The sequence below is a fragment of the Phalaenopsis equestris genome, unplaced genomic scaffold (assembly GCF_001263595.1).
Source record: "Phalaenopsis equestris unplaced genomic scaffold, ASM126359v1 Scaffold001215, whole genome shotgun sequence".
Lineage (NCBI taxonomy): Eukaryota > Viridiplantae > Streptophyta > Magnoliopsida > Asparagales > Orchidaceae > Phalaenopsis > Phalaenopsis equestris.
The window spans coordinates 310,911-328,385 of NW_018165654.1; the positions used below are offsets into that span (position 1 = coordinate 310,911).

The 17,475-nt window shown below is 34.6% G+C and overlaps 2 protein-coding genes across 2 annotated transcripts in view; one reads left to right on the forward strand and one right to left on the reverse strand.

Annotated features, from left to right (window-relative positions):
* The window catches only part of LOC110033537 (selT-like protein), a 12,049-nt gene extending 6,851 nt beyond the window's left edge, over positions 1-5,198 (forward strand). Inside the window, exons 3-4 of the mRNA XM_020737555.1 lie at positions 3,468-3,783; positions 4,840-5,198. Of these exons, the coding sequence (XP_020593214.1) occupies positions 3,468-3,783; positions 4,840-4,956 (433 nt within the window). The 3' untranslated portion in view covers positions 4,957-5,198. The remainder of the gene's footprint in view (positions 1-3,467; positions 3,784-4,839) is intronic.
* A 1,138-nt stretch (positions 5,199-6,336) lies between these two features.
* On the reverse strand, positions 6,337-13,963 carry LOC110033539 (monothiol glutaredoxin-S12, chloroplastic). Its single transcript, XM_020737557.1, has 2 exons — positions 13,488-13,963; positions 6,337-7,258 (listed from the first exon to the last, which is right to left on the reverse strand). Exons 1-2 carry the CDS (start codon positions 13,887-13,889, stop codon positions 6,752-6,754), a joined length of 909 nt encoding a protein of 302 aa, XP_020593216.1. The 5' UTR covers positions 13,890-13,963; the 3' UTR covers positions 6,337-6,751.
* Between the last annotated feature and the right edge of the window lie 3,512 nt (positions 13,964-17,475).

Genomic DNA, 17,475 nt, shown 5'->3' on the forward strand with positions numbered 1-17,475 from the left:
AAAATGGCCACACACCTGAATTTTTAAAAGCCCCCCATAAATATTATATATATATATATATATATATATTGCACTTGTATATTTAAAGAATATCAGGTAGTTTTAAAAGATTCTAAGTCTTGTGCGTATAAATACATCTGATATTGTGGCATATAATATCTTTATAGAAGTGTATGAGTTTAAGTTACTCATATTAATGATCATATGCATTTAATACTCTTGTTATAAACTTTATTGTGCATAAAATAAGTTTTCCTCTTTTTTCATAATGCATGCCCCATCTTTTGTCATTATACTTTAATAAATATTAGTTATTTATTGAGTTTGATTTGTCAAACTCACTCGTTGAATTTTTATATAGTAGGTTAAACTCAGAGGATCCTCTCCATTGAATCAAACTTTGTAGCTTTAAATTTATTTTTGACTATTTTCAGTTTCAAATTAATTATATTTTTTACTTTTTGGGTTTGGGCAGTTTTTTCTTATTGTCAATTCAATTTTTTCTTTTCTTTTAAGTTCACTTGTCAAACTTATGGAATGAAATGAAATAAAATTTATATTCTTTTCATATTGCTTCTATATCTTCTTTTGAGAATATAAAATAGGTTCAAATATTTCCATCACGCCCTTTTTCCCATGGCTTGCCATCTTTCAGACCAAAGTCGTGACAGAGTTGTGTCAGAGATTATGTTTTGTATTATACATCCTTATTTTGTATTCCATTTTACTTGTCTTCTTAGGATTGGATGGGGAATAAATTATTCTAGTTATTTAGCCAATTTTGATTTCACATAAATTTAATTGTTTAGAATGACTCCAAAAAGAAGAGGTGTTGTAATCGCTCGTGCAACGGGAGTCTCGAGAGCTACTAAGTACATGTACCTAGGGGTTCTGCTCCCTTTGTCGTTGTCTGCTGATCTTGGTCAACCCACTGAGACTATTGGAGCACCGACTCTTAATATGACTACTTTTTTGGAGATGACACAAAACCTATGAAGCGCGGACACAAATACTGAGACACTGACACGACACGATATGATACGATGACATAATATAATTGCAAGAAAAGGACACGATACAACATGGACACTTTTTTATATTTAATAAATTACTAATTATATATTTTTAATATTTTGTATTAAAGATATCACAAATCATTATAGGTTGTCAATTTATCTCGCAAATGGAGTTTTTTAGTGATAAGGTGCTAATTTATTTATATGCTAGATTTTACATTTTTAAATAACTTATAAGATTATGGGGCATTTACATACATAACACACAATTCTTCTGAATTTATATATCTAACACCCAAATCTTCATATTTATCTACATACCACTCAATTATGTTCTACCACATCGAAACAATCATTAATTATCACCATTCACAAATTAGGTAAAGTAGTATGCATGTAATTATCAAAGTTTTGGTGTGAGATAGGTAAAATACATGAGAATTCCGTGTTATGTATGGAAATCCCAATCTTGAAAAAAAAAACTTCAAAAAAACAATGACAAAATAAATATGGGGACAAAGGCTTAATCGCTCAGTTGCTAAACCCGCACATTGGGACAAGGGCTTTCGATCGTGCCCTAGCTTGCGTCTAAGCTCTGTATTGTGGTTGATGGTCCTGTTGAACCTCTGGATCTTATTTTAGATAGCATTGAAACTTTGGATCACATCAAAGACTCCTCTGCTTTGACCAGTGATATACTCAACGACGGCTTGTTTGCCACTTGCTTCGGCAAGGTTGCTGAGAAAGATGGTGAGGCAATGGGTAAGGTTTACTGCTCGAGGATGCCGTAATTTTGATTTTGTGTTGCTGCTTCGAATTCTGCTTTGATTACTCAAATTTTTGATTTTGTGTTGGTGTTGAGTCGTGTCAAGCAGTGTTCGAATCATGCCAAATTAAATGGAGAGTTTTGATATGATTAATAGTGTGTTGGACACGTATCGATTAATGTCGAAATTATGTTCGTGTCTGACATGTTCAACATGGGTACGCCATCTGTTTGGTGGTGTCCGTGCTTTGTAGCACAAAACGGTACCGAGACACTGCAAGCTAGTACTGTAGCTCAAATTGCATAGACACTTCAGGTGATCAACAAATTGCTCAACTGGAACAGTAAGAAGTTCAATCAGCACCACCAATTGCCACCATGGACATTCAATCTAACCAGCCAGTAGTGATGACTAGAGTAATACTATCGATCGAGCAATGGATCAATTTTTGAAGGCACCCTTATACCTTCAATGGTGCGGTAGACTCGATTGAGTCGAATGCTTGGCTTCAGGACATCAAGAAGAGACTTTGTGGATTAAAGTGCCTTGAGGACCATAAGGTGGACATTGTTATATTTTTAGTTGCGTGAAGGAGCTGTTGATTCCTGGGAGTCACCCGCAATATGTTTGAACCTATTGCGGTAATCTCTTCGGCGGATTTCGACAGACTATTTATGGGGCAGTATTTTCCCATGGTGGACCGTGCTAAGCTGATGAATGATTTGAGGAAACTGGAGCAAAGATTGAAGATTGTTCGAGAGTACCAGACGCAGTTTGCTAAGATCATCAAATTCGTCCCTGCAATTGGCAAGCGCGAAGATCATAAGATTTACCATTTTATTTTTGGCTTATGAAAATATATTTAGAGGAGCTTGACTGCTATCAAATGTCATATCCAATATTGTGAAAATCGGACCAGACATCAATTCGAAAGAAGTAAAGATTTCAGGTTTAATGGTTCATTTGGGGTTGAAGTGATATGATGTAATAAATAATTAAATTATTTTAATTTAATTTAAATAACATAATAACGACACATTAATATTATTTTTATCGATTCAACAAATAATATTTATATTTAAAAAATGAATATGTTGAACAATAGTATAAATAAAAATTTAAAGACATGATATGTTCTTTTTTATTTTAAATTTCTTATTAACGATCATTCCATCAAAATCAAAAGATAAAATTTAATAATATTTAACTGATCGGTTTTATAAAACCTGATCGGCTCAACCTTGGTTCTGATCAGCTCAATCCCGGATCTATGCATAAATAGTTTTGAGCTTGGATCAAATCGGTTGAATGATTGGTTCACGGTTGAACCAGATAAAACCAGCCGGCCCGGTACGGTTTTTAAAACCTTGTGTACAAGTATTAAAAATTTAAATACATAAATTTTTTTTGTCCATTTTTGTTCTTACTGAAATTCTTTTGTTTCGTGGCTTATCTATTGGACAAGTTCATGTACGTTGTATGAAATAGTTAATGAAAGTCGGTATGTTGTTTTTTTCATTGAAATTTTTTATTTACATCTTTTGCCTAAGAGGAAAATAATTTCGGTAAAAAACAAAATTTTATGATGGACTGCTAGTTTGTTATCAAGATTTACTTAAACCTCGTTCTTTTATTTTTTTTGCTTCTCCAAAAAAATTGATTTTTAATCTGTTTTCTTGGTAAGAGGAACTGCAGTAAACATGAAGAATATGCTTGAAGCTTCATTTCCTGGAATTGAGGTTATCCTATCAAATTATCCTCCTCCTCTTCCAAAACGCATAGCAAGCAAGGTAGTTCCTGTTGCCCAAGTGGGATTGATTGCTATTATTGTGGCCGGAGAGCATATTTTTCCCAGACTGGGAATGGCACCTCCTCCATGGTACTACTCTCTGCGTGCCAATAGATTTGGAGCAATAGCCTCCACTTGGCTTCTTGGCAACTTTCTTCAATCTTCTCTGCAGAGTTCGGGGGCTTTTGAGGTTTACTGCAATGGCGAATTGGTATGTGCTATGATATTGCATCTTATTTTTGTATTTCTAGTAGTATGTAATGATTTTTTTAGACGAATGATTGATATTTGACGACTGATGAATAACACTTTACTTTTTAAATCCTAATTGTTTATTATTTTTTGGGGGCATTTACATAGATAGTAGCAGTCAATTCTAATATATTCACATATCCTACAGCTAAACTTCACATTTTACACACAAAGCAGTCAAAACTTCCTATGAGTGCAACGCCTTTTCATGCATAGCTTTAAAACATTGAAGTGCTATGTATTAAAATAAGAAAGTTTAGGTGTGAAATATGTAAATACGTAAGAATTGAGTCCTGGGTATGTAAATTTCCCTATTACTTTTTTCTTGTAAGGAGAAATCTGGATCCTACTTTTAAAATTATCACGGTGGGTAAGAGAAAATTTTATTAAACTACAATTATATCAGTTGTGTTTTAAGAAACTGGTTTGGAAATGGTTCATAAAACCTAATACAATACCCAATAGAAAAAAATGGAGGATTCTGCGCATTTATTTCATATATTTACTTCGAATGATATTTACACCTTGTTAGGAACCGCCTCCATTGAAGCAAATTCTGTAGTTCATCTTTTAGATCTCCAGGTTTTTTATTTTTTCTATTTTTATTCAAAGAACTGAATAACCACTTGCAATTTCTCGCATAGAAGTAGAGGCAGTTCCTATGTATTTACATATCTAACACCTAAACTTTACATTTTACATTTATAGCACACTAATTTTTCATATCACATAAAAATACCAGTATCTTAACTTTTAAAAAGTGAAGTTCTTTTTAATGCATGGGGAAGGTGACGTATATGTAAAAATTAAAGCTTGTGTTAGATATGTAAATACGTAGAAATTGAAAATCTTCCATAGAAGTTTGATGAATTTTCTGGTTTAAGAAACTTTTTTTCTTTTTTGAATTAATCAATTGAAGCGACTTGTTTCCCATATGTTTGTTTTAGTCCTTGAACTCAAGACCTAGTGATTGTATGATTCTGGTGGCTGACTTAAGTTTCTCTTAAACGTGCAGGTTTTCTCCAAATTGAAGGAACAAAGATTTCCTGGCGAAATTGAGCTGAGACAACTGATTGGTAACAAATTGCCAGCTCCAGCATTTGGGAAGAACCTCGATGTGGTTTGGTCCTGAATGATCAACTCAATGCATTTTATTGCGTTTCTATTTAACGTTTAAGGCATGAAGATTACCCGTTGGCAGGAAGCTGCTGTTATATTAAAAAACAGCAAGACCATGCTGCTAACAGTTCTATATATTTTATGTACAAAAAGCTAAGAATTTTCTTATGAAACTGGACTTAAAATTCAAGCACTAGTTTTCATCATGATATTCATCACTATTAACTTTATTCGAACTATATACCAATTTTTTTATTTCTCTTTTCTTTTTTATGCAGTGCTAATTTTTTTTCTTAAAAAAATGAGCTAAGTTGTTTTGTTTTTTTAAATTTTTTCACATGCACGCACACACGCACAGATAGATAGATAGATTCCAACATGAGTTGGAGGACAATACATCTATAGGCTTCATATAAATACAGTCGCACAACTTATGAAAATATGTAATCAACCATGAAGAATTACATTATACACCTTTCTGCATATAAATAAAAAGTAAAAGGTGTCTTGGGATCTGTTGGTCTTAATTAGCAAATTCATGAATCAAATATAATACTTCTGTTTGCCAACCAAAGACAACATTGTATTATTTAAAAATAGGGGCATTTACATGCATGCTAATCAATTCCCGTATATTTACCTATCTGATATGTAAATTTTATTTCTTACATTTATATCATTAATCTCTCATATCACATCAAAGACGCCACTATTTCATCTTTCATTTATGGGTATGGTGTCATATATGTAAAAATCAAAGTTTAGGTGTTAGATATATATAAATACATAGGAAATATGTGGTATGTATTTAAATCATCTTTTAAAATATAATACACATACATGTGCTATCTATATTCATGTAGTTTTGAGATTTACTGTTTCAGTTTTTTTACTTCTAAGACAAGTGTTCTTTTATAATTTTAATTGAAACATTTTACCTTTATCTTGACTTGAAAAATGAAGTTCACTGTGACGCAAATAAATATCATTTTTTTGCATAATACCAGTCACACTTTTTAAACTACATGCTAATACACAAATCGAGCTTGTAAACTGCAGACTACGTTCTTGCAGCCTTTATATCCTTATTTCTTCATCTTCATATGAGCGATCATCCAAAGTATATTTGATGATCATACATATTATATATCAAATTGTTTTAAAATCACTTTTGACAACAAAAGCAGTTTGATATAACTAATGTTGGTCATCAAAGGTGAATGGCCAGAAATATTACTTACATGATAGACAAGCAATAGTGTTTTAAAATCAGATTATATGAATTCTAGAAATAAAAGAAGCTTTACTCCGTAAAAATATTGAAGATTACAGAGCTACAAATAAGACTAAGTTTAACAATTCTGAAACTCACACAACTTAAAAAAGGCAAAAATATCAAATTAAAATAGAAATCCTTTAACCCAAGCGAAACTTTTTTTAACCCTCTGGGAAAAATTTGCGTACATAAGACATGCGCAGAACTGCGTACATCTGTAACCTGCAAACAGATTACAGAGAGGATTTTAGAAGGTTATAACCGCGTTATACTCCCTGTAACATTCTTGTAACCTACCTGTACCTTCTAATAAGTTTCGCGCTTCTGTTTTCATATACAAATATGTTACAGAGAGGTTACAGGTGCAGGTTACAGACGTACACAGCTCTGCGTACGTTCTTATGTACGCAAATTTTTTCCCACTTTGAAAAAAATTATAGACACCAACAGTTCCATAACTCGAGCACAACCAACGCTAGTGAATCTCTCATCCAAACATATATGTAACTATGCTAAAATACCGATACAGAAACTACTTCCCAAACAATGCGGCAAACTCTCCCTTCTCAGCCATAGATGAAATAATATCACATCCACCAACCAGTTCCCCGCGAACGAATACCTGCGGAAACGTCGGCCAATTGCTATACTTCTTCAACGTCTCCCTCAATCCATAATTATGTTCTTCATCGAGCACATCTACGGATTCAAAATTCACACCATGAGACTCGAGTATGCTGATAACTCGCTGCGAAAAACCGCATTGAGGGGCGCTTCTTGATCCCTTGATGAATGCGACTACTTCGTTCTCCTTGACGAGCCGATCGATGAGCTCCTCAAGTGGAACCGAGAGCTGAACATGACGGCCGCGAGTCAATCGGAGATCCGGTTTAGTTTGAGGTCTACTAACCCATGTGTTGTTCCCGCTTTGATTGCCAGGTGGGATTTTACCTGTGATGGTTAAGTGCTCTTCGAGCCATGATTTCCAGGCATCGGTCAGAACTGTCTTATCAGGATTACCCCCATCTACTAGTCCTACCTAAAAGGAATATGAATGAATTTTTCAGGATTGAGAATTTATTATTTCATGGAAAAACACAATTTCATTGGGAAAATTTCCATAAAATCTTTTAAGATTATGCAGAAATTCCAACAGAGCCTTCTTTTCATAGAAGAAATGAAGTTATACTTGTATAGCAAAATTATAACATTAACATTTCATAGAAATGTTTGTGTCAATCCAATCGATTAATTCTTTGGGGAATTTAAATACATAACACACAATTCTTATGTATTTAAATATCTAATACCCAAATTTTGATTTTTAAACTTGTAAGATCTTGGTGTCATAAAACTATGTATGAAAGCGTGTATTTCACCATTAAAATGTAGCAATGGTGGTATTTTTAATGTGATGTTAAAGATTTGAGTATATGAATGTTTAGGAGTTAGAAATGTAAATGCATAAGAATCGCACGGTATGTATGTAAATGCCCCTACTTTATTTTTCCGAAGTGTAACAACAGATTAAGGAGTTTGAGCATTTTGTAGGGTAAAATAACAAAACATTAAAGGAAAAAGAAAATGAGAACCTATTAGATCCAATAACAAGAAAACGAAAATGCACAATGAAAAGGATCCACTAAATTTAACTACTGCGATTGCATAGACATCACCAATATAAGATATTAGCAGTTTTATACTTTAGAACCACCTAGTGAAACATTCAGAATCCAAAATGAACTAATAACTCGATAATTTAGTAAATGCTGTAGAAATAAGAATTGTGTGGCTAATAATATGTCAACACCTTCAGTCAACATCTGAGTATTTATGGAACTGTTTGGATACAAGTTGGACTTAGTAAATTCTGTAAATTAGATTTAGTGAATCTTGGGAAGATTAAATTCTGAAAATCCATTTGGCATGACACTGATTAAATCTTGCTAATTTCTGATAAATTGTTTGACTGTTTATTTTAGGATTTATGATTTATGAGGGGGAAAATTTTTAAATCCTTTAAATTTTGCGAATGGTGGAATTTAATAAATCCAAGATTTAACCAATAAAAAGGCTTGAATGGGATTTATCAAAGACAGCAAAACTGTTCTGAAACTACATAAAAGTTGCAATACTTTAAATTTTTTGTGTAATCAGGCATGCAATGATATACATTAGCATTGATGTAATTTAAGAATACACTATATAAGTAATTAAAATTTTAAATTTTCTCACACCTTAATTTCAATGTCATACTTCATATAAATACTGAAGTAAAAAATGAAAATAGATCATCAACTTTCAAAACCAAATATATTTCATTAGTTTGGTTCGTTTCTTGGTGGCTAACATTAATTACTTGATCAATGATGAAGCCAAAAGTCTAGTGAATTTAAAGATCAGGATGCAAGAATCTCATCTGGCAGTGATTGATGTGAAGAATCTCCTGCCCAAAAAACCAAATTGGGGAGAGGTCTTGATGAGTTTTGTTCGACCGTCAGGTTGGTAAAAGGAAATAGGGTTGAAAGTATAACGAGAAAAAAGAATACATGCAGGCACAAGGATCATAAATAGCCGGTAGATCAGTTTTTCTCAGTCCACAACTGCAAGATTTTGCGACTTATCATGTTAAATTTACGATAGATGAAACCATTAAATACAAGAAGGTAATGATGACCCCCAAAAAAGTGATTACATATGTACGCTCAAGTTTCTGAGAATACAAGAAGAAAAAAAAAAGAAAAAAAAGGTTTCCGGTAGAAAATGAACTCAACAAATCAACAATCTCTCATAGTGGTCATCAAACCGACAAAACTCATATAATCATCTCCCTCTTGTAACGCAAAAGCCCAAATGCTAAGTCTAGTAAACAATCAATCATTATGGACGCAAACTAATGTTCAAAACCTTAGATTCTCAACAACGAATGACTAAATCAACAGGTTTTCTGAAATCTTTTTATCACGATTTTCACTAATATCAAGATCCCATCCTCTAATAACCCACAAATAAAATGAAAATTTAGCTAAATATGTTTTGTTTTTCTTAATAGATGATAATTTTTGCAAGCTGAATTAGACTTAACTATCACAGTAGAGAGAATAGTTACCTTAACTTATAGCAAACCCATGATGATGTTAATGATTTTGTAATGAGCTTTCATAAGAATCTTAAGGGGCGAAAAACATGTATTGAATCATTATGTGTACTCAAAGAAACCCCTAGATGAGTTGTTCCAAAGATGATTTCTACATTTATCATCATTAGCATGCTCGTACTAGCTGAGGTATGGTCTTCAATTCATAGCCAATTGGCCACATATCTCAAGGGGAGAAGTAAATGAAAGTTGATTCACTATTTACCTGAGCAATACTGATTTCTTGATTAAAAAAGTTATTGCCATAGAACCAACTTCCAGCCCAGAAAATAATCACTGAGAGGTAAAAAGGTGCAATATGATCAATTACCAGGGTGATTGAATCTGTACCAGGTCTGTTGCCAAGAAAATTCCACCAAAAGGAATTCTTCTCATCCCCTAGCTTCAACCTGTCACTTGTTTATAATTTTTCTGATTATTAGAGCATCTTCCATTGCCAGTCCCAAGCCCAGATGTAAAAAGTGGAGGGTTGAGTTAGATAGTCGATAGTCAGCTTAAAATTTGTCCAAAAAAGTCATGACATTAACTTTTTTAATCAATGTCCAAGTGCTAGGGCGTCCCCTGGAAGCGACGCGTTGTATGTTCTGAATATAGTGATAAGTGTGCAAGGGCCGCTAAATCGGCGCCCGGGTGTAGTGTCAAATAAAGGGTTCTCACATTACGAACGAATACTAGTAAATAAGTTAGTCCATGAAATTAATATTATGAACGAATCTTGGAATATATGTACTCTTACTGGTAAATTAATTAAACTAGTTGATATTATGATGCATAGAAATATAAATATCTTATGTGTTCGAAAAACTAAATGGGTTGGAGAAAAAGTTAAGGAGATTGATAACTTAGATTTTAAACTTTGGTATTCAGGTAAGAGTCGCATTAGAAATGGGATAGATGTAAATATAGATAAAAGTTTAGAAGATAATGTTGTAAAAATTAATAGAGTTGGAAATAGAATTATAGCCCTTAAGATTATTGCTGATACTAAGATTTTTAATATTATAAGTGTTTATGCTCCTCAATGAGATTTAGATATAGGTTCTAATGATAAATTTTGGGACGACTTAGAAGACTTGATACAAATGATACCTCTCGAAGAAGAAATTTTTATCGGATGAGAGTTAAAAGGACATGTCGGTAGAGTGGTAGAAAATTTTAAAAATATTCATGGTGGCTACGGTTTTGGAGTGATTAATGAAGAAGGTAAAGTTATATTAGTTTTTGTTTTAGCATTTGATTTTGTAATTGCTAATATTTTATTCAAAAAAAAGATGAGCATATTATTACTTATAAGAATAGATCTAATAAAACACAAATTGATTTTTTTCTTGTGAGAAGAAGAGATTGTCGATAATGTAATGATGGTCATTTTAAGTGAAGATTTAAGTACTCAACATCGATTATTAGTTTTAGTTTTTAAGAAAAGAATTGTAAAATAGAGAATACTTGGAATCGTCTTCGTTGAATTAGATGGTGGTACTTTTAGTGCAAACACAAAAGCTTACGACAGTATTTTTATGAGTAAAATTCAAAATTTCAAAATTTCGGATGTTCATGAAGAAGCAAATTCTATGTGAGATAAAGTAAAAAAAAACTATTAAACAAGTGACAAAATTTGTACTTGGAGAATCAAATGAAAAAATTTCTATAAATAAAAATAGTTGGTGGTGAAATAATAATGTGCAAGAAAAGATAAAATATAAGAAAATATATTATAAAATTTGGTTTAAATGTAAAAGATTGGAGAACTGGGAAGAATATCAAACGGTCATAGGCAATCTAAGAGAACAATCTATGATGCTAAAAAACTGCTTTTAGTAATGTTTATATTAGATTATATACTAAGAAGAGTAAAAAATATATGTATAAACTAGTCAAACAAAGAGAAAAAAATAAATATTTAACTCAAGTATATTAAAGATGAAAATCAAAAGATGCTTTTCTTAGAAAAATAATATTTAAAATAGGTGGGTGAGTTATTTTAATAAACTTTTTAATGAAGTTTTGGAAAAAACGATCGACTTAAGTGATTTTAATATCATTAGTAATAATAAAATATTTCAGTTTTACCGTCGAACTAGTAAAAAAGAAATTGAAGAGGCTTTAAAGAAAACTAGGGGTGAAAAGTCTGTAGGACCTGATGATATCCTAATTGAAATGTGGAAAGATTTATGAGATTTGGGAGTTCCTTGACTTACTAAACTCTTTTTATAATATTTTAAAAACTAAAAAGATGTCTGAAGAGTGGAGGAAAAGTATTTTGGTCCCCATTTTTAAGAATAAAGGGGATGCACAAGAGTGTGGCAATTATAGAGGAATTAAGTTAATGTGTCATACATTAAAATTATGGGAGTGAGTAATTGAACATAGGTTAAGACGTATTACAAAGACTTCTCATATCAATTTGGATTTATGCCGGGCAGGTCTACTATGAAAGTTATACATTTATTGAGAGGTTTGATGGATAAGTTCAAAGATAATAAGGAGGATCTACATATGTTTTTTATTGATTTAGAAAAAACTTATGATAAGGTTCCAAGATATCCTTTAGAGAGTTCTTGAGAACAAAGGTGTTGATATGACTTATATTCAAGTCATTAAAGATATGTATACAAGAACTGTTACTTATGTTCGAACAGAAGGAGGATTGACCAAATATTTTCCTATTTTTGTTGGCTTACATTAGGGATCGGCTTTAAGCCCATATCTTTTTGCTTTAATTATGGATGGTCTTACTGGACACTTACAAGAGGATGTACCTTAGTGTATGTTTTTTGTTGATGATATACTTCTCGAGGATAACAATAGAGAAAAAGCCCATGAAAAAACTTGAATTATGGAGGTCTACATTTATGGAGGTCTACCTTGGAGTCGTCTACCTTGGAGTCTAAAAGCCTTTGTTTGAGTAGAACTAAAACTGAATACATGGAATGTAATTTTAGTAGTACTAGCTCTAGTGACAGAAATTTTACTATGGGTGATCAAATTATTAAAGAGTGTGAACACTTTAGATATCTCGGGCCTATTGTTCAAGGTGATTGTGATATTGATGGGGATGTCATTAGTAGTTTTAAGGTTGGTTGGTTGAAGTGGAGGAATGTTTCGGGCCTATTGTGTGATAGAAAAGTACTGCTTAGACTGAAAGGAAAATTTTATAAGATGGTGGTGAGACCTACAATGCTATATGGCGTTGAATGTTAGCCTATAAAAGAGAAGCAAAAAATTAAGTTAAGTGTTGCCGAGATAAGAATGATTAGGTGGATGAGTGGCTTTACACTTAAAGACAAAATGTCCAGTGACGGACAAAATTAGAGAGAGTCGTCTTAGATAGTTTGGTCACATTAAACGTCAACCATCTGTTGATCCGATTAGAAGAGTAGATGTTTTAGATTCGACTTATGTTATGAAAGGCAGAGGTAGACCTAGGATGACTTGGGCATATTGCATAAAAAATGATCTTAATTTATTAGAATTAAATGAAAATACGACACTAAATAGGACGCAATGGAGAAAAAGGAATCATGAAGCCGACCCCACTTAGTGGGATATAGGTTTTGTTGTTGTTGTTGTTGTTGTTGTTGTTGTATCAGAGCATCTTCCAACAGCAAAATGATCTTAATTAAATAGAATTACATGAAAATATGACACTAAGTAGGACGCAATGAAGAAATAGGATTCATGTAGTGAGATAAAAATTGTGTTGTTGCTGTTGTTGTTGTTGTTGTTCTATCAGAGCATCTTCCATCTCGATATTTTGATGGGATGCCCATCTGTCATGATGGCTGCCTTAGTAGGAAACTTCTTAACATGCCACCTGTAAATTCAAGGCCGGGCTATCCAATTTTCTGGTATCAATATACATCCTAATCTTATTATCAACATAAATTCTACAGAACTGATAATAAGACCATTTTATCTAATTAAAGTTCAGAACTTATACAGCTATTAAGTAAATCTGGTAAATCTAAATGGGATTGAAGGAGCTAGTAGGATTTCTATGGCTCGAGTTGCCAAGATTTAGCCTAAATTATGGCAAAAACTAAGTTAAAACTTGCAACCAAACAACCCCAAAACGAAGGGAAGAATAACCATATCGGAAAGAAAAAATCACCTTCACCGAGCAGCACAGAACTGGCACCATCTTGCTATGCGCGGCAATACTAGCGCCGACGTTGCGGGAGATCCCAATGAATTGAAGATCCCCATTTTTGTCATAAACTCCATAGACACCGGCGCCCGGAGGGAATAGGCCTTCAATTCCGTCGGAATCCGAAGAGATGGGAACGAGCTCAGTCTCAGAGAGCTTCCTTACGGAGGCAGTTACGAAGAGGCTGCCGAAAGTGGTGGATCGGACGAAGTGCCGGCGACGGCGCGTCGTTAGGATTACGGAGCGGAGGGATGAGGCTTCAGAGGAATAAGCAGAAGAGGAAGCGAGAGGGAGAGCTAGGGTTTTGGATTGAGGACAACCGAAATAGAAGGCCCAAAATCCAGATAGCTGGACAGTAGAAGCCATTGCTGATCTCTCTCCAGAACGACGGCTCTCGACTTCCCGTGCGGTAAAATATCCAGAGTTTTTTTTTTTTTTTTTTTTTTTAAAATATATCGGCAGAAATTTATATATTTAGCCGGTCCTATCTATACCAGCCAATTGTTATTTATTTATATATCTAACACTTAGATTCTCATATTGACATGATTATGTGTATATCGAAAATATGACTGTTTAAATCTCGAGAAAATTATACCGATCGCGTGATGAAAATAGTAAAATATCGAACAATCTAGCATCATTTCGGTCAGTCCAATCATGATCCGACTGGATGAAAGTTCGTTCAAACTAAAGAACGCCACGCAACTAGACCGACGACAACTTAATCAATGCAAATACACTCACAAGATAAACGATCCCTTAGCGGAACTCCCACATGACCTTCTATGAAGATTTCTCGACCGAATGAATTCTGCCCATCAAATTACGGTGATGCAACCTCTGCCTAATAGAATAACTCTTTCTAAGGACAATTGGCCTTCATAAGGGGCTCCCCATAGAAGGTGACCAAAGTTCTGTGTTTTGGATAAATTTCATTTTTTGTTTATTGTTTTTTTTTTTTTTTTTTTTTTTTTTGAAAATATATCGGCAGAAATTTATATATTTAGCCGGTCCTATCTATACCAGCCAATTGTTATTTATTTATATATCTAACACTTAGATTCTCATATTGACATGATTATGTGTATATCGAAAATATGACTGTTTAAATCTCGAGAAAATTATACCGATCGCGTGATGAAAATAGTAAAATATCGAACAATCTAGCATCATTTCGGTCAGTCCAATCATGATCCGACTGGATGAAAGTTCGTTCAAACTAAAGAACGCCACGCAACTAGACCGACGACAACTTAATCAATGCAAATACACTCACAAGATAAACGATCCCTTAGCAGAACTCCCACATGACCTTCTATGAAGATTTCTCGACCGAATGAATTCTGCCCATCAAATTACGGTGATGCAACCTCTGCCTAATAGAATAACTCTTTCTAAGGACAATTGGCCTTCATAAGGGGCTCCCCATAGAAGGTGACCAAAGTTCTGTCAGTTGGTCGAATGACTTTTAGTCGATCGAATGAACTTTAGCTGATTGAGCGAAGATAAAAGGGCAAAGTCGAGCAGTTACAAAAATGAAACAACTCTAGTAGCAGTTGCAAATACGAAATAACGCTAACAGTGGTTACCACGGTCAAAAGATGTCAAAGTCGGTTACAAATATGTAATAGTGTAATGACTCATAAATTCATATTAACGTTCCTATTAAGTGAGGCACAATTATATAATTTACTAGACACCCCCAATGATCTATAAATAGGTCGATCATTTTCAAACAAAAAGCTACTAAATCTATTTCAAGAGAATTAGCACTATTTGTTGCTTACTCTCCTTCCTTTACCTTCACTAATTCCTCTCATCCATCCAACACTCTATTTCTTTGGCTTGTCCCGAAGGACCTTTTGAGATTCAACATCCTAAAAGATGCGGTGAGCGTGACGTCGTGCATTCAATAAGAAGAGGAGCGCATCATGGAGAAAAAACACAGCTTGGAGAAACTTTTAATATGGAGTCTGTCAAAGAATTCGAGCGACAACAAATTTAAGAGCTCTAAGATCAAATGGCCAGTTAGATTGCGTAACTGACCCACGTGGTGCTTGAGGGGGGGGCACAACCTCTCCCACAACCTATTCCTCTAGCACCTAAGCCCCAAGGTCATCAGACGGCTCAAGGAGTCAAACGGGTGGAACAATCCTAGTACCAAGATAGTGTCGAATTCATGACGTGAAACATACTACAAGAGGGGCGAATGAAAGTGTATGCTGATAAGAGAATGCATTCTCCTGGCAGATTATTGTGGCCCCCCCGGGGCGGTTTATGGCAAGACCCCCCCCCCCCCCCCCCTCGCCCCCCTCGAGAAGTTCATGGTTCCATCTTTGGAGCCAAACAAGGGCCAAAGTGATCCCGCCGACCATATTACATTCTTCGAGTTGGCTATATGCATTTTCAAAGTTCCTGACAAATTGAAATGCCAGATATTTTATACTATGCTTAGACATTCAGCCCTCAGGTGGTACAACGAACTTCCATCAAAATTATTACTACCTTAAGAGAGCTCAAGATGTTATTTATGGTGTAGTTCGCTAGCGCCCAAAAGCCCAACAAGGATTCAGTATCTTTTTGGCACTTCAAGCATTGGTCAAACAAGAACCTACGGGCGCGCTACATAGTTTTAGAAGGAGATGCTGGAAGTACAGAATCTGGAGCCAATGATTGCAAAGGCTCCCTGCACAAAGCCTGAAGAGACCTTAATTTAAGTATTTTTTGAGTTTGCAAGAACCTGAGACTTTGTGTGGACTCTTGGAGTTAGCAACAACCAAATTGTAGTGAAGGAGTACGTGAACCCGCCTGTCTCAGAAGGCAAGAGGTCCAACAGTTGATTGGGCAAAACAGGCTCGCAAGACGACAGATGGAGGGAGGGATGACCCTCACCATGTATGAAAGAGGTCGATCGTTTGACAGAGATAAAGAGGCTGAACAAAATCCTTGAAAACGCAGCTCATGGAATGATCATTCAGCTGGTGATCAGGGAACATCGAGACCCACTCAACTAAGGGTTTTTATGGCAGAACTGGTAAAAACTATTCACAATAAGGAATATTTCCTTAAGGCCTTGCCGATGAAAACTGGAGCCTTTCTCCATAACACCAACAAGTTTTGCAAGTATCATAAAGTCCACAACTACGATACGGAGGAGTGCAGACACATCTTTAGCTTAGTTAAGGAGTTAATTTGAGCTAAAAAGCTCAAAGAGTTTGTCCCTTGAAGCACACACTCGGTGGCAGGGAAAAACACTTGAAGAAGATGACTCGGATAGGCTTATCCAAGCCAACGTTATCCACATCGTCGGGATATTATTGATAATATTGAGAGCAGACTCGATCAGAAGACATGACCAAAAGAGGAATAAATTGAGAGATACTGCGCTATTGCTTCCATCTTAAAGAAGAAGCTCCACTCCCCAATTATTTTTACTAATGCCGACTTAACCATGCAGAGAATCCTTACAATGACGCTAGGTGGGAAGTACTATGGTTGACACAGGTATCTCGGGGAGCATCCTATTCAAAGTCTCTTTTGAAAAGATGAACCTATCAACAGATCATCATTTTACATCAATTGGCCCCATGTATGGGTTTTTTGGAAAAAGAAGAAAGCCTTTAGTATAACTAGATTGTCTGTCATTTAGGGAGAGGGGAGCAATCAATTTACTAGTATGGAGGATTTATTAGTGATCAATGCGCCACAAACATTCAACACAAACTTCCATCTCCCACTACCCAATAATTTCATAGTTGTGGTATTTACATACCACGTAGGAGTGAAATTTTTCTGCCATAGGAAAATTATGACTGTGCAGGGAATCTGAAGTAGTCTTGGACGTGCTACCTTCGGGCGATAGGGAGTATTGAACAAGGATTGTTAGACATACAACACCAATTAGAACAGTCCCAAAACCGATGAAGGCACCATCAAGATCCCCACTGAC

Bases quoted from the DNA above. Each gene is read 5' to 3' on its own strand.
- LOC110033539 (XM_020737557.1), bottom strand. From the start codon at position 13,889: ATGGCTTCTACTGTCCAGCTATCTGGATTTTGGGCCTTCTATTTCGGT. The intron at 7,259-13,487 runs GTGATTTTTTCT...TATTCCTTTTAG, and splicing joins TTCTGTGCTGCTCGGTGAAG to GTAGGACTAGTAGATGGGGG.